Source organism: Manacus candei, unplaced genomic scaffold, assembly GCF_025592945.1.
Source record: "Manacus candei isolate 608988 ecotype Guabito, Panama unplaced genomic scaffold, ASM2559294v1 h1tg000424l, whole genome shotgun sequence".
Lineage (NCBI taxonomy): Eukaryota > Metazoa > Chordata > Aves > Passeriformes > Pipridae > Manacus > Manacus candei.
The window spans coordinates 1-18,820 of NW_026138472.1; the positions used below are offsets into that span (position 1 = coordinate 1).

An 18,820-nucleotide genomic window follows, 5' to 3' on the forward strand; every position below is an offset into this window, starting at 1 on the left:
GGTCACCACCTCTCCGCCATTGGCCGACGCTCCGGGTGCCCCCGCGGTGAATTGGCGGGCGGGCGCCGCCGTGGGCGGGGCCCGGCGGCGGCGGCGGCGTATATAAGGTCCCTGCGGCGGCGGGGGCGCAGGGCGGTGGGCGGGCGGGGAGCGTGTCGGGGAGTTTTTTGCGTGCGGTGCCGCCGCCATGCGGGAGCGGAGGCCGGCACCGGCCGCCCCGGCCCGCTGTAAGTTGGTGCTGGTGGGCGACGTGCAGTGCGGCAAAACGGCCATGCTGCAGGTGCTGGCCAAGGACTGCAATACCCCGAGGTGAGCCGGGGCAGCCACCGGGAGCCGGCACCGCGCACCGGGTGGCTGGACCGGAGCGGGCGCTGACGGTGCCCGGTGCCGTTGCAGACGTACGTGCCCACCGTGTTTGAGAACTACACGGCGTGTCTGGCCAGCGAGGAGCAAGCGGGTGGAGCTGAGCCTCTGGGACACCTCCGGTACCGGGAGGGGACACGCGGTGCATGTACGGGGGGCTCCGGTACCGGGAGTGCAGCCCACGGTCCCGGTGGGGGTGATGGGAGGTATTTGGTGGTCTGGGGCTCGGGGGGTTGTAGGACTGCGGGTTTGAGGTGGGCTGCAGTGGGGGCGTCCCTACAGTGGGGTGTATTGGGGTCCCGGGGGTGTTTTGGGGTCCCTGCAGCGTGGGGGGGTTGGTGGCCGCAGTGGCGTCCTGGGGATGTTTTTTGGGGTCCCGGAGGTGTTTTGGAGTCCCTGAAGGGGGGGCCTAGTGGGGCCCAGTGCGGTCCCTGCGGTGTTTTGAGGTCCCGGCAAGGGGGGGCTTGTTTGGCCGCAGTGGGGACCCCTGGGGGGGGCTTCGGGTCTGCGGTCGCATCCCCGAGTCCGGGGGGCACAGGGACCGACCCCGCGGTGGGGGCACAGACACAGACGGGAGGGGGGTCACACGGGGCTGAGCCCCTTCCTTTGGGGGGTCCCCCACCCCGCCGAGCCCCCCAGAGGGAGCTCAGGGGTGCCCCCCCGCGCCCTGCCTGTGAACAAGGGGGGGGGGTATGGGCGATTCCGGTGCTGCTCCTCCCGGGGCACCCCGAAAGGTGGGGAGTCCGGAGGGGGTCGGGGGGGGGTCGGGGCAGCCCTGCCCGGTGCTGCAAGTGTCCCCCCCTGGCGGGGGGGTCCCCAGCCGGTCCCCGGTTGCCATGGCGATGCGCTGGCGCAGCCTCTTTGCTATTCCGTGCACGGAGCGTCTGGGCTGCGAAACCCCCTCCGAGGCCTTTTGGGGGGCGAGGGGGGGCGGGGGCACCCCCCCTTCCACCCCACGGACGCCCCCCGCCCCGCGTTCCCCCGCAGTCCCCGGTGCGGTGCCGGTGGGTTCCGTGTCCCCGGGGACCCCGCGGGGGTGGCAGCCCCCCACCCCTCTCCCGGCTGCCTCCTTTCCCCCCCAGACACACCCCTCGGTGCTGGCGGGGCTCCCCAAAATGCGGGGGGTGGGGAGGCTGTTACATAAACACCGCGGGATCCATTTCCCGGTGCCTCGTAAGGCGCGATGCGTTCGATGGGCTGCGGGGACGGGGGTGGCGCTTTTGGGGGGGCTCCGGAGCTGTGCCCCTCACCCCGGGCAGGAGGGTGGCTGCGTCTATTTTTGGGGGCTCTAGAGCTGTGTGCCGCTCCGTCCTTTTTGGAGGGCTGTGTGTGTGTTTTTTGGGCGGGGGGGCTCTAGAGCTGTGCCCTCCACCCGTGGGCAGAGAGGGGGCTGTGTCTGTTTTGGGGGGCTCTAGAACTGTGTGCCCCCCCCTCCGTCCCTTTTGGGGGGACTCTGCCCCTTTTGGGGGGGGGGAATCTAGAGCTGTCAGCCCCCCCCAGGCAGGAATGGGGCCGTGTCCCTTTACCAGCACCCCCTGCCTTGGGTCCCTGTGTCCCTCTGGGGGGGGGTTGAGAGGTGACACCCCCTCCATACCCCCCAGGCTCCCCCTACTATGACAACGTGAGGCCCCTCTGCTACAGCGACTCGGACGCCGTCCTGCTCTGCTTCGACATCAGCCGCCCCGAGACCCTCGACAGCGCCGCCAAGAAGGTGGGACAGGGTCCCTGGGGGGTTTGGGGGGGCTCAGGGATGGGTCCCTGGGGGTTTGGGGGGGCTCAGGGATGTGGGGACGCTGACCCAGGAGGCCCCTGGGGGGTTTGGGGTGCACAGGGACGTGGGGACACCATCTGGGGAGGGGGATCCCTGCACTGTCTGTGGGGCTCAGGGACGTTTTCCCAGGAGTTTCCTGCAGGGTTTGGGGTACACGGGGCTGTGGGGACACCAAGCCAGGGGGAGTCCCTGTGGTGTTTAGGGTGCACTGACCCGGGGGGGCAGGGAGGGGGTTTTGGGGTCCCCTCTCCCTGACGGCAGCTCCCCCCCCCGCAGTGGAAGACAGAAATCCTGGATTATTGCCCCAACACGCGGGTGCTGCTCATCGGCTGCAAGACGGACCTGAGGACAGACCTGAGCACCCTCCTGGAGCTCTCGCACCAGAAACAGGCCCCCATCTCCTACGAGCAGGTCGGGGGGGCCCCACGGGGGGCCGGGGAGGGGTGGGCTGGGGTAGTGCCAGTGGTCTGACACGGGGCTGCTCCCAGGGCTGTGCCATGGCCAGGCAGTTGGGAGCCGAGGGGTACCTGGAGTGCTCGGCCTTCACCTCGGAGAAGAGCGTCCACAGCATCTTCCGGACCGTGTCCGGCCTCTGCCTCAGCAGAGCCCCCCAGCAGCCCCCCCAGAGCCCCCCCCGCAGCCTCTCCAAGAGACTCCTGCACCTGCCCAGCCGCTCCGAGCTCATCTCCAACACCTTCAAGAAGGAAAAGGCAAAAAGCTGCTCTGTCATGTGAAGGGGGGGGGGGGGACAGGAATGACCCTCCTCCCCCTTCCAGCCCCCTCCTGAGTCCCCAGGGTGGGATGGGGGGGGCTGGACAGGGCCCTGGCCCCACCACCCCCTGAGGAGGAGGGGGTGCTGCTGCCCCCCCATCACACCATTGCCCTGCCAGCCCCCGGCCGGGGGGGCTGCCCCTGTGGGGAGGGGGGGTCTGGGGGGCTGCTCAGCACCCTGGGTCCCTGTGGGGTTTGGGGTGCACAGAACCCTGGAAACACTAACCCAGGGACGTCCCTGTGGGGTTTGGGGTGCACAGGGACACGGGGACACAGTCCTGGGACGTCCCTGTGGGATTTGGGGTGCACATCATGGGGCTCATCCATGGACTCATCCTGTTTTCCCCACCCCTCATCCACTGCTTGGCCCTGGGGGGACCCCGGCGGGTTGGGGGGTGCTGGGGGGGGGGGGTTGTTTTATGGACTGTCTGGGGTGGGGGGGTGTCTCTGTTCCATGTCAGTGTTCTTAAAAAGCTTATTTATTATCAGAAATATAACACCCACCTATGTGCAGCCCTGCCTGGTGTGGCGTTTTTGGGGGGGTTGTGGGTTTTGGGGAGGTGGTTTTGGGGGTCACTGGGGATGGGGACACTGATGTGGGGGGGTGGGGGGCCCCTGGGTACCCCAAAATGGTCCCCCCAGACTCTGCTTGGGAATTTCAGCTTGGGAATGGGGGTTCAGTGGGGGTGTGAGGCTCCTGCAGGGATGCTGATCTGGGGGTCCCTGGGGGCATGTAGGGACAGGACAGCGACCGGAGAGGGAGGGGGTCCCTGTAGGGTTTTGGGGTACACAGAGACACTGACCCTTTGGGGGGGCTCAATGACACCAACCCGGGGAGGACTCATGGGGGCACGCAGGAGCTCCCGGCGGGATTCAGGGAGCGCGGGTACACCGACCGTGGGCACTTTGGGGGCTGCCGGGCCGCGGGGACACTGACCCGGGGGACTCATTCCCGAGGGCGGGGGCGGCGGAGGGATCTCGGGGGGTGGCGGTGCTTTGACAGCGCGGGGGCTGCCGGGAGTTGTAGTTTCTCCCGCGCGGAGGCTGCCGGGAGTTGCAGTCCCGCGCCGTCCCGGCGTGCCCCGCGGCCCCGGCGGACATGGCGGCGGCGGTGGCGGAGCGGCGACGCTGAGCCCGAGGCTGGCGGGGTGAGCGGGGCCCGGGCACCACCGGGAGGGGGCCCGAGACCATCGGGAGGGACCTCCGCGGTGCCCGGGGGCTGCAGGACCCCGCTACCGCCGCGCCGGGCTGAGCCCCGGTACCGGGCACCGCGGGCGGGGCCTGGAGCGCCCGGTGCGCCGCGTCCCCCCGAGCCCTTTGGGGGCTCCTCTGCCAACCCCCCCCGGGTCCTCTTGCCCTCCGCGTCCCCTTCTTGGGGCCCCTCTGGGTCCCCCTGCCCTGGTCGGTCCTTCCTGGGGGTTCTTCTCTGCCCCCCCAGGTCCTTCCTGTAGATCCCTCTGTGCTCCCTCTGGGTCCTTCAAGACCTCCCCGGTCCTTCTTGGGGGTCCCCCAGGGTCTCCCGCAGCCTCCCCGGGGTCCCTCTGCTCCCTCCCCGTGACCCCCAGCCCTCCTCGTACCCTCCGTGGGGGTCTCCCAGCCCTCCCCGGTGCCCCCCGCTGACCCCTCCCCGCAGATGGCCGGAGAACTGGCGGACAAGAAGGACCGGGACGCGTCCCCGGTGAAGGAGGAGAGGAAACGCTCCCGCTCCCCAGACCGGGAACGGGACCGGGAGCGCGACCGGGACCGCAAGGGCTCCCCGGCCAAGGACAGAAAGCGACACCGATCCCGGGACCGGCGAAGGAGCCGCTCCCGCTCTCGGTCCCGCTCCAAGTCCACGGAGAGGTGAAGGGGGGCCACGGCTCCGTGGGGTTTTGGGGGAGAGCTTTGACGGAGGAGTGTGGGGTGCGGGTGGGACCACGCTGTGACCCCTCCCCATCCCTCAGGGATCGGCGGCACAAGGAGCGGGACCGTGACCGGGGCAAGAAGGAGCGGGATCGGGACAAGGATGGGCACCGGCGGGACAAGGACAGGAAGAGATCCAGGTGGGGTTTTGGAGAGGTCCCTGCTCTCTCCTAAGCCCCCCAGAGATGGGGGTTCCTTGGGGATGTGTCTGGTGCCTGATTCCGTGCTGTTTTCCCGGGAAGTTTGTCCCCGGGCAGGGGAAAGGACTCCAAGTCCCGGAAGGATCGGGACGCACGGAAGGCAGAGGAGGAGGAGGAGAATGCCCTGAAGAAGGAGAAGGTGAGGATGGGGCTCGACTGGAAATGGCTCCAGGGGGATCCAGGTCCCTGGGGGTGGTGCTGACATCCAGCCCCATTTCCAGGCACAGCCCCTGTCCTTGGAGGAGCTGCTGGCGAAGAAAAAGGCGGAAGAGGAGGCAGAAGCCAAGGTGGGAGCGAGAACAGGAGCCTCTTCCTTGTGCCAGGCCTGGGGATGTTTCAGGGGACACCGGGGAAGGGGAACCCGGGGGGGAGCTGAGGGGGGCCCAAGGGGTGAAGGGAAGGACCCGGGGGGGCACTGGGGGGCTGTGGAGACCCAGAAGGGAGAGGGGGAGGAGTGGGGGACCCCCAGGAGGGAGCAGAAGGACCCTTGGAGGGAATGGGGAAGATTGGGGTACACAAAGGGGTCCCCAGGAGAGAGGGCTGAAGGACTCAGGGGGTGCAGAAGGACTCTGGAAGGGAGAGGAGAGGCCTGGGGAGGGAACAGAGGGACCCGAGGAAGGAGTGGGGAAACCTGGGGGGCTTTGGGGGGAACAGACAAATCCCAGAAGCAAATGGGGAAGGCCTGGGTGGGATCCTTGTGAGGGAGTGGGGAGGCCTGGAGGACTCCAAGAAGGAGGGGGGAGGGCTGGGGGACCCCTGGGAGGAACAGGGGAGGGCTGGGGGACCCGGGGGGGGAGTGGAGAGGTCTGGAGGGACCCCCAGCAGCATGGGGATTGCAGCCAGGCCTGGTGTGACCCTTCCTGTCCCCCCCCAGCCCAAGTTCCTGTCCAAGGCGGAGCGGGAGGCCGAGGCCCTGCGGCGGCGGCAGCAGGAGGTGGAGGAGCGGCAGCGGCTGCTGGAGGAGGAGAGGAAGAAGAGGAAACAGTTCCAGGAGATGGGGAGGAAGATGCTGGGTAAGGGGTCGCCCCCTGGAGCTCTTGCCCCCCCCAGGGGGCTGTACTGGCTCTGAGCCCCTTCCCCTGCTCCCCAGAAGACCCCCAGGAGCGCGAGCGCCGGGAGCGCCGGGAGCGCATGGAGCGGGAGACCAACGGCACCGAGGACGAGGAGGGCAGGCAGAAGATCCGGGAGGAGAAGGACAAGAGCAAAGAGCTCCACGCCATCAAGGTGGGGCTGGGGGCCGGGCTGGGGGCCAGGGGGGTGCCCGGGGGGGTCCCGCTGACCCTGGGGTCCCGCAGGAGCGGTACCTCGGCGGGGTGAAGAAGCGCCGGCGCACGCGGCACCTCAACGACCGCAAGTTCGTGTTCGAGTGGGACGCGTCCGAGGACACCTCCATCGACTACAACCCCCTGTGAGTGCGGGGGGTGCCCGGGGCTGGGGGTGCCCCTGAGGGCTGCAGGGCAGCCCCTGACGCTCCCACCCTGCTCCAGGTACAAGGAGAGGCACCAGGTGCAGCTGCTGGGCCGCGGCTTCATCGCGGGCATCGACCTGAAGCAGCAGAAGCGGGAGCAGTCGCGGTTCTACGGGGACCTGATGGAGAAGAGGAGGACGCTGGAGGAGAAGGAGCAGGAGGAGTGAGGATTTCGGGGCGGGAGCTGGGAGGGTGCTGAGGGATGTGGGGGGGAGTCCTGGCTGGCTCTGCTTGGCCAGGGTGGGGAGCTGGGGGCGACGCTGGGACGCGGCAGGTCCCGTGGGAGGGGACGGGAGGATTCCAGAGGCACAGGGTGAGCCCCATCCCAGTTCCTTGTCCCCCTTCCCACATCCCCATCCCCTCCTGCCCCTGGCCAGGGCCCGGCTGCGGAAGCTGAGGAAGAAGGAGGCCAAGCAGCGCTGGGACGACCGACACTGGTCCCAGAAGAAGCTGGACGAGATGACGGACAGGGACTGGCGCATCTTCCGGGAGGATTACAGCATCACCACCAAGGGGGGCAAGATCCCCAACCCCATCCGCTCCTGGAAGGACTCCTCCCTGCCCCCCCACATCCTGGAGGTCATCGACAAGTGCGGATACAAGGTGGGCACAGGGAGGGGGGCCCCGCAGGGGGCTGGGAGTGGGGAAAAGGGGTCGTCAGGGGCGTGGGGAGGGGGAGGAGGGAGAGTTCTGCTCCCAACCTGCTTTCCCCGGGCAGGAGCCGACCCCGATCCAGCGCCAGGCCATCCCCATCGGGCTGCAGAACCGGGACATCATCGGCGTGGCCGAGACCGGCAGCGGCAAGACGGCGGCGTTCCTGATCCCACTGCTCGTGTGGATCACCACCCTGCCCAAAATCGACCGGTGAGGGCACAGGGCGGGGGGACGCTGCCCACGGGACGGGGAGAAAGGGTAGTGTGGTGGTGACACTGCAGAGGGGGTAGGACAGGGTGACACTGGCAAAGGGATGGAGTGACAGGGTAAGGCTGGAGGGGACGGAGGATGAGGTGGGATGATGTGGTGATGTTGTGAAGGGGATGGGGTGAGGTGGCAGGGTGACACTGGAGGGGATGGGGGCCAGGGCAGGGTGACTGTGCAGTGGACAGGCCAGGCTCACGTCTGTCCCCCTCCCCGCTGCACTGCAGCATCGAGGAGTCGGACCAGGGGCCCTACGCCATCATCCTGGCCCCCACCCGCGAGCTGGCCCAGCAGATCGAGGAGGAAACCATCAAATTCGGGAAACCCCTGGGCATCCGCACGGTGGCCGTGATCGGCGGCATCTCCCGCGAGGACCAGGGCTTCCGCCTGCGCATGGGCTGCGAGGTGGGCTGGGGGGGCCCAGGGGGGCCCTGAGGGGGGGGCTCAGCCCCGGGGCTGCCCCACTGACCCCTCCATGACCCCCCAGATCGTGATTGCCACGCCGGGCCGGCTCATCGACGTGCTGGAGAACCGGTACCTGGTGCTGAGCCGCTGCACCTACGTGGTGCTGGACGAGGCCGATCGCATGATCGACATGGGCTTCGAGCCCGACGTGCAGAAGATCCTGGAGCACATGCCAGTCACCAACCAGAAACCCGACACCGACGAGGCCGAGGACCCCGAGAAGATGTTGGCCAACTTCGAGTCGGGCAAGCACAAGTACAGACAGGTGGGCACGGGCAGGGGGGGGCTGAGGGGGCGTCATGTGGGGTGAGGAGGGGTTTGGGGAAGGGGTTCCTGCCCCACTAGGGATGTTCCCGCAGCACAAAGGATGTTCTTGCTCCACGGGGGAGATGTTTTAGCATTGTGGGGGCATGTTTTTGCAGTGTGGGGTGATGGTTTTGCCTCACAGAGTGTGTTCGTGCCCGGGGGGAGACAGTTTTGTTTTGTGCAGGATGTTACTGTTCCATGGGGAACGTTCCTGCCCTATGGGGGGACATTCCTGCCCTATGGGGGGACATTCCTGCCCTATGGGGGGACATTCCTGCCCCGTGGGTGACGTCCCTGCCCCGTTGCCTCACAGACTGTGATGTTCACGGCCACGATGCCGCCGGCGGTGGAGCGCCTGGCCCGCAGTTACCTCCGGCGCCCGGCCGTGGTTTACATCGGCTCTGCCGGCAAACCTCACGAGAGGGTGGAGCAGAAGGTCTTCCTCATGTCCGAGTCGGAGAAGAGGTGGGCAGGACGGGCTTTTTGGGGTGGTCTGAGGGGGTTTGAGGGTGAGGGGGGGACTCTGCGGGGCCGCTGCAGCCTCTCCTCGCCCAACTGTCCCTCCTCCTCCTCCTCCTCCTGTGCAGGAAGAAGCTGTTGGCCATCCTGGAGCAGGGCTTCGACCCGCCCATCATCATCTTCGTCAACCAGAAGAAGGGCTGCGACGTGCTGGCCAAGTCCCTGGAGAAGATGGGGGTGAGTCTGGGCTGGGGAGGGGGGTCATCCTGAGCCCCGTGTCCCCCTGTCCCTGCCTGGGGACCCCCCGATGTGCCCCCACTGACCCCCCTCGTCCCACAGTACAACGCCTGCACCCTGCACGGCGGGAAGGGCCAGGAGCAGCGGGAGTTCGCCCTCTCCAACCTCAAGGCCGGGGCCAAGGACATCCTGGTGGCCACGGACGTGGCCGGACGTGGCATCGACATCCACGACGTCTCCATGGTGGTCAACTACGACATGGCCAAGAACATCGAGGGTGAGGATGGGGGGGGGGGGCTGAGGGGGCTGGGAGGCACCCAGGGGGCTGTGGGAGGCACCCAGGGGGCTGTGGGGGGCACCAGCCCTGGTGCTGTGGGGTGTTTCCCAGCCCAGGGGGCTGTGGGGTGTTTCCAGACCCTGTGCTGGGGGTGCAGGGAGTGCCCAGCCCTGGTGTTGCCCGCACTGGGGGGGCTGTGGGAGGTGCCTGGCCTTGGTCCTGGTGCTGCAAGGTTTGCCCAGCCCCAGTGTTGCCCACACCAAGCCCTTTCCTGACCCTCTGCCCCCTCTCCCAGATTACATCCACCGCATCGGGCGGACGGGCCGAGCGGGGAAGAGCGGCGTGGCCATCACCTTCCTCACCAAGGAGGACTCCACCGTGTTCTACGACCTCAAACAGGCCATCCTGGAGAGCCCCGTGTCCTCCTGCCCCCCCGAGCTGGCCAACCACCCCGATGCCCAGCACAAGCCTGGCACCATCCTCACCAAGAAGCGGCGGGAGGAGACGATCTTCGCGTGAGGCCCCTCTGTGCCCCCTCTGTCACCTCTCTGGGGACGACAGGACCAGCAGGGCTGCCAGGACTGTCGTGGCCGTTCTTTTCCCAGCTCCCTGCTCAGCCAGGACTGTCCCCACGCAGAGACTGGGGCTGGGATTGTCCCAAAATCCCCGCCCTGTTCCCCCAGTCCCCCTCCCCACCTTCCCCATGGAGCGGAGGAGCTGCTGGAGGCTGTTTGGGGGCCGGTTCCTCCCTGCTGCCAGGGCGGGGCTGGTTTTTGGGCTGTCCTGGGAACTGTCTGCACCTCGTGCTTTGGGTTTTTTGGGAGTTTTTTGTAGCTGAAGCTCCAGGCTGCAGGAATAAACCAGCAGCGGCGTTACCAGCGTCGGCTCCTCGTCCTCTCCCTTCCCTGGGTGCCACCTCCCACGGGGACAGGAGCCAGCAGTGCCCAAAAGGGCATTTTTTGGGTGCTCAGCACCCACCACCACCGTCCCTTTCCACCCCCCAGACCAGGTGTGTGTGTCCCCCCCCCACAGACACGGACACCGGCGCCTCCAAGCACTCGTGTGTTTCTGAAACCAATTACAGGGAAATCAGTGCTTTCTACAAAAGAAATCGTAACAAATCTGTGGCCCCCACCCCTGCCCCCCCCTCCCCACCAGCGCTGGCCCCCGAGGGGGGGGGCTCAGCCCACGCCGGGCCCCCCCGGCCGAGGGCGGTGGGCGCCGTATTTACAGGAGTGTGCGGTGACTGCGGTGACGGCAGCGTGGGCAGGGGGAGGGCGGTGGGTGCAGGCGTGGAGCAGCCCCCCCACCCCGTGCAGCCCCTCTGTGTCCCCCCCCCATCCCGAGGGGGGGCTGTTTGGCTGCGGTGGTCGGGGCAGGGGGGGAATCGATGCAGAGCGAAGCGAGTGGTGCGGCCCCCTCCTCCCGGGGGTCCCATGCAGGGGTGGGGAGGGGGCAGGCAAGGCCCCGGTGGGGGGGAGTGGGCACCTTCCCCTTCTTCCTCGGGTCTGTGCGGGGTGGGGGACGCTGCTAAAGCTGCCCCCCGTGCCCCTTACCTACCCTTTTTTTCGGGGGGGGGCACCCACTGTCCATGGCAGCTGCCCTGCGGGGAATGAGCCAGCCTGCGATGCGGGGCCAGGGGGACACTGAGGCGGGGGGGAGAAGGCATGTGGCTGTCCCCAGGTTTCCCAAAACTTTTCGGGAGAGGGGGGCTCCCAGGGCATCCTGGCCGCCGGGCCCCCCCAGCTCTGTGCTTATGGCTGAAGACGTGCCCGGGGTGGGGGGCCCGGGCGAGAGGAAGCTGCCGGTGCCGAGGAGATCCCCGAGAGGGAGATTGTCTGAGCACCCCCAGCGCGGGGCTGGGGCGAGGGGGGCAGCGCCCGGGGCTCTGAGGGAGGGGGCCGGTTCCCAGCCGTGCCCCCCCCCCTCCTCCCCACCCCTAATAGCTGTCCTTGGCCCAGGGCCGGCTGCGCTGCCAGTTCCTGTCGTGGTTGCGCTCGCCCGGGCGCTCCGGCGTCCCGGGGCCGCTGCCGTGGTGCCGGTGGGGCTGGTACAGGTCTGGGTAGGGGTCCCCGTACTCCTCCTCCTCCTCCAGGTGCCGGGAGCTGCGCTGGGACGTGGCCCCCCAGGGCTGGGGCGAGGTGTCCCCGGCCTCGTCCGACGGCATCAGGCTGTCGTGCTCCAGCGGCGAGTGCTCCCCCCGCTCCCCCAGCAGCTGCTGGCTCTGCGGGCACGGAGGGGTTGCAGGGGTGGCACGGGGGGGAGGGCCGTGTCCCCCCCCTGCCCTGGCACCCCTGTGCTGGGTCCCCGGGGGGAGCAGGGAGAGGGGCTGCGTGTCCCCAACCCTGACCTGTGCACCCCCCACCCTGGTCTGGGGACCCCTGTGCTGGGTCCCCGTAGGGAACAGGGAGGGGGCTTTGGGGACAGTGCAGGGGGACCGTGTGTGTCCCCCCCAGGCCCTGTGGCAGCCGTGGGGGTACCTGCAGGCCCGGGAGGCCGGTGGGCGAGGGGACGGCGTGGGGGGCGTGCGGGGGGTGGTGGGTGGCCCGCCAATACACCTCCAGGTACTCGGCCAGGTGCTCGCAGGCGTCCTCCAGCTGGTTCTCATCCAGGATCACATCGAAGAGCTCCTGGGGGAAGAGCAGGTAAAAGGGGTCATGAGGGGGGCTTGGGGACCCTCCCGGGCATCCCCAGGGTGGGGGGACGGGCCAGCTCACCGGGGGACACTGCACCAGCTTGTCAGCTGCCATCATCTGCACGTTGAGGTGCTTCACCTGCGACTTCCCCCGCGACTTGATGAGGCGCTGCAGGACCTGGGGAGGGGAGAGGGGGGTGGTGGCACCACGGGGGGCAGCCGGGACCCCCCAGAGCCACGGTCACCCCTCACCTTGGGCGAGGACACCTTGACGTAGACAATGATGGGCGCCAGGGAGGTCTTGGCCAGCTGGGCCGGGTGGTTGATGGTGTCGGCATCCAGCACCACCAGCTGCAGGGACTTGGCCAGCTCGAAGATCCGCTCGATCTCGCTTTGCACCTCGGCTGGGGGGGGGCACGGGGGGGGCTGTGTCAGGCTGGGCTGGCCCCTGGCAGGGGGTCTCTGCACCCCGGGGCGAGCCCGACCCCTCACCGATGCTGGAGCGGGTGGTGGAGCGCTCCAGGATCGCCTGCTTGCCCAGGTTGTTGAGGATGGAGCGCTTGGCCAGGGACAGGTCGGCCGTGATGTGGGTGATGGAGATCCTGGGGGGGGGCACAGGGACACGGTGGGCACCCGGGGACCCCCGGGCCGCTGCCGGAGGGGGGTTCTGGGTGTGCGAGGGGGCGTCTCACCTGCCATCGAATCTGTGCTTGAGGAAGTCGAAGAGGGCTTTCTGCATCATGTCGGTGACCTGCCACGGGGCCGCCAGCCCGGTGAGCCGGGACAGATGGCACCGGCAGGGAGGTGGCAGCCGCCCGGCGCCCTGCCAGCCGCCCTCGGCCCTGCCATCTGCCCGCTGCCGGCACGGGACGGGCAGGGAGGGGACGAGGGGCACAAGCCACCACCCCAGGGCACAGCGAGGCCTCCCCCCAACCCCGCAGCCCCCCCCATACCTCGTATCCTTTCAGTGAGGGCCCCACCAGCACCACGGGCCGCATGGAGGGGACCACGTCGTAGGGTGGGATGTGCTGCGTCTGCGGGAGGACACGGGAAGGGGTCGGTGCCCTGGTCACCCATCCCCAACCAGGAAAGGGTCGATGAGCCTATTCCACAGAGCTCCGGTGCCCGGAGTCCCCCTGGCCCCATAACCGGAGAAGAGGGGGTGCCTCTGCCCCCACCCCACCCTTGGCCCTGCCTGCAGCCCCCTCCCCATCTCCCCCTGCCCGGGGCACGGCTCTGTGCCCGGGACTCACCTGCTTCTGCTTCTGCTTGGCTTGAGGAGAGGAAAGAAGAGACAGAGGTTGGTGACAGTAATGTGAGGCCCCCCCTTGGATCCCTCTGGATCCCCCTGGATCCCTCTGGGTGCCCCTGGGTCAAGACCTGCCCTTACCTAAGGAGGGGGGAGGCGATCGCCGGCTCCCGCTGTCGCTGAGGCCCGAGGCATTGCCAGCTCTCCTGAGGGAGAAGGGGGTGAGTTGGGCAGCCCAGGAGGGATCCAGGAGGAAGCAAGGTCCCATCCCTACCTGGCTTTTTGCTCCTGCTTGAGCCTCATGGCTTCCAGGCGCTGGGGGCTGGGGATGAAGGCGATGTCCCCCCCCTCCTTCACTAGGCGCCCGATCCACCAGTCATTGCTGTATTTCTGGGGGAGGACAGGGCAGGGGTGAGACCGGGGGGGGCATCCCTGGCCCTGTTCCCCCCTCCCCGCCATCTCAGCACCCAGCCTCACCTCCTTGATGTGCAGGAAATCTTTGGCTTCGAAGTTGATGGCGGCTCCCTGCACCGGGCACTCCTCGTCCAGCGCCCCACAGTAGCTGACATTGGTGCGCACAGCGAAGGCGACTGGCTTGTGCTGGGAGGGGGGGGTTTGGGGGGGTAAATCAGCACCCCCAGGCCCTGCCAGTCCCTCCCCAGCCGTGCCCTGGGTGTCCCCCCACCCCTACCTTGGCCCTCTCGAGCTGCTGCTGGGCCTGGCTCTCCACCTCGCGCCGGGCACCCTCACGGTCCTCTTCCAGGGACACGTCGGAGTCCAGGGACGGGCGGCTGGTGTAGGAGTCCGCCGAGCCCTGGGGGGACAGGGCTGAGTGCCGGGGGGCTGCGGGGGGGACCCCCACAACGAGGGGCCTTGCCCTGAGGCGGTGCCAGCCCGGGGAGGGGACCCAGCTGACCCCCAGCCCCCTTCCAGCTTTCCGGTGTCCACAGGGGCATCGAGCCAGGCGTGTTGGGTGGCATCGCCCAGCGTGGCATCGCCCAGCATGGCATCCCTGGGGTGCAACCCCCGTGTGCTGGGGAGGGGGGACACGGGGGAGAGCCCTGCAGCCGCAGGGAGGGCCGGGCTGGGGACAGGGGTCCCTGTCACGATGGGGATGTGGGTCTTGCCGGTGTCCCCCCCACCCTAGGGTGCTCAGCGCAGCTCCCCGGCTCCCCCCCCAGCCGCACTGGTATTTACCCACCGCCCGCTGCGCCCGGAACAGGCGCAGAAGCCGCGGTGAAATATTTATAGGTCCCTGGATGTAGCTGAGCCCCCCCCCAACCCCGACACCACCCCCCCCCCGAGGCCCCACGGGCCTTGCCTGGCTGAGCTCAGCGCCGCTGCCCAGCACCGCCCCCCCCGCGCCAGCACACGGGGCCTCCCACCCTGCACATCCCACCCCGCTCACATCGGGGGGGGGGGGCCGTGGTCCCCCCCACCCCACCGCAGGCAATATGGTTTCCCAGCATGCCCCCCCCCCCCAATATGGCCTCTCCAGCACGGCCCCCCAGCATCGTCACCGCCTCCCCCCCTCCCCGAGCATCCCCCCCACCCCCCCAGCATCCCCACTAGGGCATGCCAGCATCCCCAGTATGGATCCGCAGCATCCCCAGTGCGACCCCCAGTACAGCGTCTCCAGCGCCCCCCCAGATACGACATCACCCCCCAGCATTCCCAGTGCCACCCCCCCCCTACACCACGACACCCCCCCTATGCAGCCCCCCCCCCAGGCCCGGAGCATCGGCCCTCGCGGGGTCCCCGGTCATGGGGGGGGATCCTCCCACCCCGGTCCCGAACCCGGTCCCCATCCCGGTCGCACCTGCCGGGATCGAGGGAAAAGCGGCGGCGAGGAACAAAGGGCCCGGGGGGGCGGCACAGCCCTCCCCCCTCCGCCGCACCGGGCACGAACCCCCTCAGCGGGCACGGCCAACACCGCCCGCACCGGGCACGGCCCCCCCCGTGCGCCATCACCGCCCCCCGGGGCGCAGCTCCCCCCATCTCCCACCACGGCCCCCCGGGCACGGCCCGCCCCGACCCCCCCGGTACCGGAGCCGGTACCGGGGCCGGTACCTCGTTGAGCAGGAAGGTAGCGCTGGAGTCAGAAAACGACATAGACGGGGCGAGCCGAGCCGAGCCGCCCGCGCCCCCCCGCCCCGCCCCGCTCCACCGGCACCGGCTCCGGTTCCGGCTGCGGCTCGGGCTCCGGCTGGCCCTGCCTGCTCCGCCGCCGCCGCCGCCGCCCCTCCCCGCCCCTCCCCGCCCCCGCCTCCCACCGCCCCCCCGGGGCGCACGGAGCCGCCCCCCGCCGCTCAGCCCGGGGGGCGGGGGGGCGTCGGGGGTCGCGGTTCCCTCTTCCCGGTGCTGGCGGGGGGCTCCGGTCCCTCCCCGGTGCAGCTCCCCCCGGGGGGCTGCGCTGGCAGCCGGGGGTCCCGAGCGGTCCCGGTGCGATGCACCGGGACGGGGCACCGGGGCAGCTCTCGGGAGCGGCGTGTGTGCGAGGGGGTAGTTTGGCAAGAGGGCAAAGCTCCCGGTGAGGGGGCGTCCTGGGGCGCGGCGGAGGGTTTGTGCCGGCCGGGGGTCCCGGGGCGGCGGCGGGGGGGCCCCGGGGGGTACCTCCATGCTCCGGTGCGGCGGCCCCGGTCCTGCCCCGAGCCGGCAGCAGCCCCGTCTGCAGGGCGAGCCCTGCGGCGGGGCCGGAGCCGCTCCCGCCCCCCCGCCGCGCCCCCCCCCCCCCGCCTCCGAGGAGGGGGGCAGCGACGGGCCCCGGGGGACCGGCCCGGCCCTCCCCGTTACCGTGCAGCGGGACGGCCACCGGCGGGACCGGCCCGGGAGCGCTCGGGGCCGGCCCGGGGGCCGCGGGGCAGCGCTCGGCGGGGCGGGGGCTCCGGGCAGCGGCGTGACGGGCCGCGGGCACCTGCACCGGGCACGGGGCACTGGGCACCGGCCCCGGTACCGGACACGCGGTGGGGCCCGGCCGGGCCCTCTCCGAGGTGCTGAAGGGCCGCGCCGGGTGCTGGGCCGGGTCAGGGGGTCCCTGAGGGTACCGGGGAGTACCGGGGTACCGGAGGAGCAGGTGCTTCCCTGGGACGGAAAAAGGATGCTCGGGCCGCTCTGCGGCCCTCGGGGCCTCCCCCACCGGAATCCCCCGCCCTCCGCGAGGCCGCTCCGGTACCCGCTCCCCCGCCGGCGGCCGGGGAGGGGGCGCAGCTCGCGCCGGGGGGAACCGAAGCACCGGGTGGTGGGCGGCGGGGGGGTCCGTACCCCCTCGGGCAGCGCGCGGAGGCGGCCCCGGTGCCGGCTGATGGACCGGGCGGGGCGGCCCCGCGGCCCCCCCCGCCCCGGCTCGTTCCCCCTCCGCTGCCTCAGTTTCCCGGGGCCGCCCCCCGCGCCGCAGTGCCGGTGCCCGCCGCCGGCCCGGCCCTGACGCAGCACTCGCTATTTTTAGCCGCGGGGAGCGGCTGTTGCGATGCCACCGGCGCCCGGTGCCGGCGCCCAGCCCCGGTCCCCCGGGAGCGGCGGGGCGGGGGCGGCCGCCCCATTCCTCCCGGTGCAGGGGTTGGGGTGGGAGATGCTCGGCCGCTCCCCGCTCCGCACCCCCGGTCCCTGCCTTAATGCGGAGCCGCAACGGCGGCGGGCCCGGGGCTGGTGGGGCTGCCCCGCCCCGGTGCCGGTGTCGGTGCCGGTGCCGGCCCGCTCACCTGCCTGCGGAGGATGCTGGAGGTGGTGTCGGACGAGGTGCTGCCGTCAGAGCGCTTGAAGCGGCTCTTGCGCTTCGGGAGCCTCCGGGGGCTCTGCGGGGAGAGCGGCCGGTGAGCACCGGGCGGCACCGGGCGGCGTGGCTCCGCCGCGGCGCTGCCACCGGCGGCCCCCCCGCGCTGCGGGAAGAACCGAACCGGGCCGCACCGGGCCCGCGACGGCCGGGAGGGCTCCGGTCCGCTCACCTGGAAGGAGCCGGGAGCGTCAGACTGCGCCGGGGCGGACATCCCCGGCGGCGCCCACCGGAGCCCCCGGGATGCCGGCGGGGCCGCCCCCGCACCGGACCGCGGCGCTCCGCGGGGAAGGGCCGCGCCGCCGCCCGCCGCCACTGCCGCGCTCCGCATCACACGGGGCCGCCGGGGCGTCCCGGCCGTCCCCGCCCCCGCCTGCCCGCCCCCGCGCCCATCCCCGCGGCGGCCGGTCCGCGCCCCCGCGGCTGGGCAGCCACCGGAGGGCACCGGGAACGGACCCTCCCCGCAACCCGCAGTGCTGCGGGGCACCGGCCGGGCGGCACCGGGAAAGGGGGAGACCCCTCGGCCGTGCTCACGCGCGTGAGGGGATGCGGGAGCCCCACCACCCGCATCCCACCGTGTTCCCCCCGCCCGGGGGTTTTTGCCCCCCCCCCGCCCCGGGGGGTATATACCCCCCTGAGGGGGTACCTGCCCCCGTAGACCCCCGCGTGGGGCAGGCGGGGCTGTGGGGAGACGCAGCCCACCCACCCCACGCCCCGTGTCCCCGCCATGCCCACGGGGGCGGCCGGTTCCGGTGCTGCAACATCACCGGACCGGAGCGGCGGGCGCGGGGGCTGCAGGGAGGGGGGGTACCGGGAGCCTCACGGAGACCCAGCGTGGGCCCCCCCCCCACCCCCCGCGCGGCGGGACTTCCGCGTGGGGCCGCAGGGACACGGCCCCGCCGGCGGCTGCTAATTAATGATTAATCAGCGCTCCCCGGGGCCCGGCGCCAGGGCGGGGGGGGCTGCGGGGCCCGGCGCCGCCGCTGCGGGGGAGGGAAGGGGGGGCACGGAGGGGTCCGGGAACGGGAGTGTGTGTGCCAAGGCATGACCCACGCCCACTCGTGGGGTACGGGGGTGGGGGGCTCGCGGGGACCACGGTCAGGGGGTGCCCTGTGCGAACTGGTCACGGGGCGCGTGGAAAAGGGGGGTGCGTGTGCAAGGGGCTTGTGCGTGTGAGGGGGACTGTGAGCGTGTAAGGGGATGTGTAAGGGTGGTGTGTGTGTGCAAGGGGGGGCTGTGAGTGTGTAAGGGGGTGTGTGTGCGAGGGGGTGTGTGTTGGGACTGCGTGTAAGGTCTGTGTGTGTGTGTACAGGTGTGTGTGTGTGTACAGGTGTATGTGTGTGTACAGGTGCGTGTGTGTGTACAGGTGTGTGTGCAAGGTGCGTTTGTGTGATGTGTGTGTGCAAGGGGGGGCCGTGCACGTGTCCCTGAGCGCACGCCAGGTGTGCCCAGGTGTGTGTGCCCGGGGAATCCGTGCGTGTTTGTGGGCACGCACACACACACAGAGGGGTGCATGTATGAATGTGCAACGGGGCTGCACGCGTGTGCAAGGGGGGTGTGTACGGAAAGGATGTAAACGTGCAAGGGGGTGTGAACGTGCAAGGGGGGGTGTGTGTGTGCCAGGAGGGGGGGTGTGCAAGGGTGTGTGTGTGTGTGCAAGGGGGATGCAAAACATGTGTGTGTGTGTGCGTGCAAGGCGGTGTGTGCTTGTGCAAAGAGGTGTGTGTGTGCGGGGGGATACGTGTGCGTGTGTACACACGTGTGCGTGTTGCACAAGGGCGGGCGCCGTGTGCGTGTGCAAGGGGGGGTGCGGGGATGCGCGCGGGGCGGGTGTGCAAGGGGGGGGGCACGGAGGGGCACTGGGGTGGGCGTGCAAGCGACACACTCAGAGAGGGGCGTTGTGCGGGCACGGGGGGGCCCGGGGAGTGCGGACACGGGGGGCCCGGCCGCGCGTGTCCCCGCTGTCCCCGCCATGTCGCCGCGGCGCGGCGTGTCCGTGTGCGTGTGCGCAGCCCCCGGGGGTGCGGGTC

The 18,820-nt window shown here is 70.5% G+C and overlaps 3 protein-coding genes across 5 annotated transcripts; 2 read left to right on the forward strand and 1 right to left on the reverse strand.

The window, feature by feature from the left end:
• The first annotated feature begins 187 nt into the window (after positions 1 to 187).
• On the forward strand, positions 188 to 3,418 carry RND1 (Rho family GTPase 1). The gene is given in 7 exon segments (XM_051776054.1): positions 188 to 298; positions 301 to 309; positions 397 to 453; positions 455 to 485; positions 1,965 to 2,074; positions 2,411 to 2,545; positions 2,623 to 3,418. Coding segments are annotated over 7 exon segments (699 nt in total). The 3' UTR covers positions 2,869 to 3,418.
• Positions 3,419 to 3,955: 537 nt separating this feature from the next.
• DDX23 (DEAD-box helicase 23) lies at positions 3,956 to 10,015 on the forward strand. 2 transcript variants are annotated; one of them, XM_051776041.1, is made up of 17 exons: positions 3,956 to 4,053; positions 4,539 to 4,747; positions 4,849 to 4,947; positions 5,050 to 5,146; positions 5,229 to 5,294; positions 5,882 to 6,020; positions 6,098 to 6,231; positions 6,303 to 6,415; positions 6,495 to 6,638; positions 6,853 to 7,078; positions 7,194 to 7,339; positions 7,621 to 7,798; positions 7,881 to 8,123; positions 8,478 to 8,629; positions 8,752 to 8,860; positions 8,963 to 9,137; positions 9,433 to 10,015. In XM_051776041.1, the coding sequence occupies exons 2-17, from the start codon at positions 4,539 to 4,541 to the stop codon at positions 9,654 to 9,656; spliced, it is 2,454 nt and encodes an 817-aa protein (XP_051632001.1). In that variant the 5' UTR covers positions 3,956 to 4,053; the 3' UTR covers positions 9,657 to 10,015. The 2 variants fall into 2 exon arrangements, with proteins under 2 accessions (XP_051632001.1, XP_051632002.1); XM_051776042.1 differs by having other exon boundaries at positions 6,101 to 6,231.
• Positions 10,016 to 10,749: 734 nt separating this feature from the next.
• Positions 10,750 to 17,171, reverse strand: CACNB3 (calcium voltage-gated channel auxiliary subunit beta 3). 2 transcript variants are annotated; one of them, XM_051776043.1, is made up of 14 exons: positions 16,963 to 17,171; positions 16,720 to 16,812; positions 13,713 to 13,835; positions 13,499 to 13,621; positions 13,296 to 13,411; positions 13,163 to 13,227; positions 13,026 to 13,045; positions 12,726 to 12,806; positions 12,465 to 12,523; positions 12,265 to 12,374; positions 12,025 to 12,176; positions 11,855 to 11,950; positions 11,618 to 11,767; positions 10,750 to 11,361 (listed from the first exon to the last, which is right to left on the reverse strand). In XM_051776043.1, the coding sequence occupies exons 1-14, from the start codon at positions 17,119 to 17,121 to the stop codon at positions 11,077 to 11,079; spliced, it is 1,632 nt and encodes a 543-aa protein (XP_051632003.1). In that variant the 5' UTR covers positions 17,122 to 17,171; the 3' UTR covers positions 10,750 to 11,076. The 2 variants fall into 2 exon arrangements, with proteins under 2 accessions (XP_051632003.1, XP_051632004.1); XM_051776044.1 differs by lacking the exons at positions 16,720 to 16,812; positions 16,963 to 17,171 and adding an exon at positions 15,092 to 15,216.
• Between the last annotated feature and the right edge of the window lie 1,649 nt (positions 17,172 to 18,820).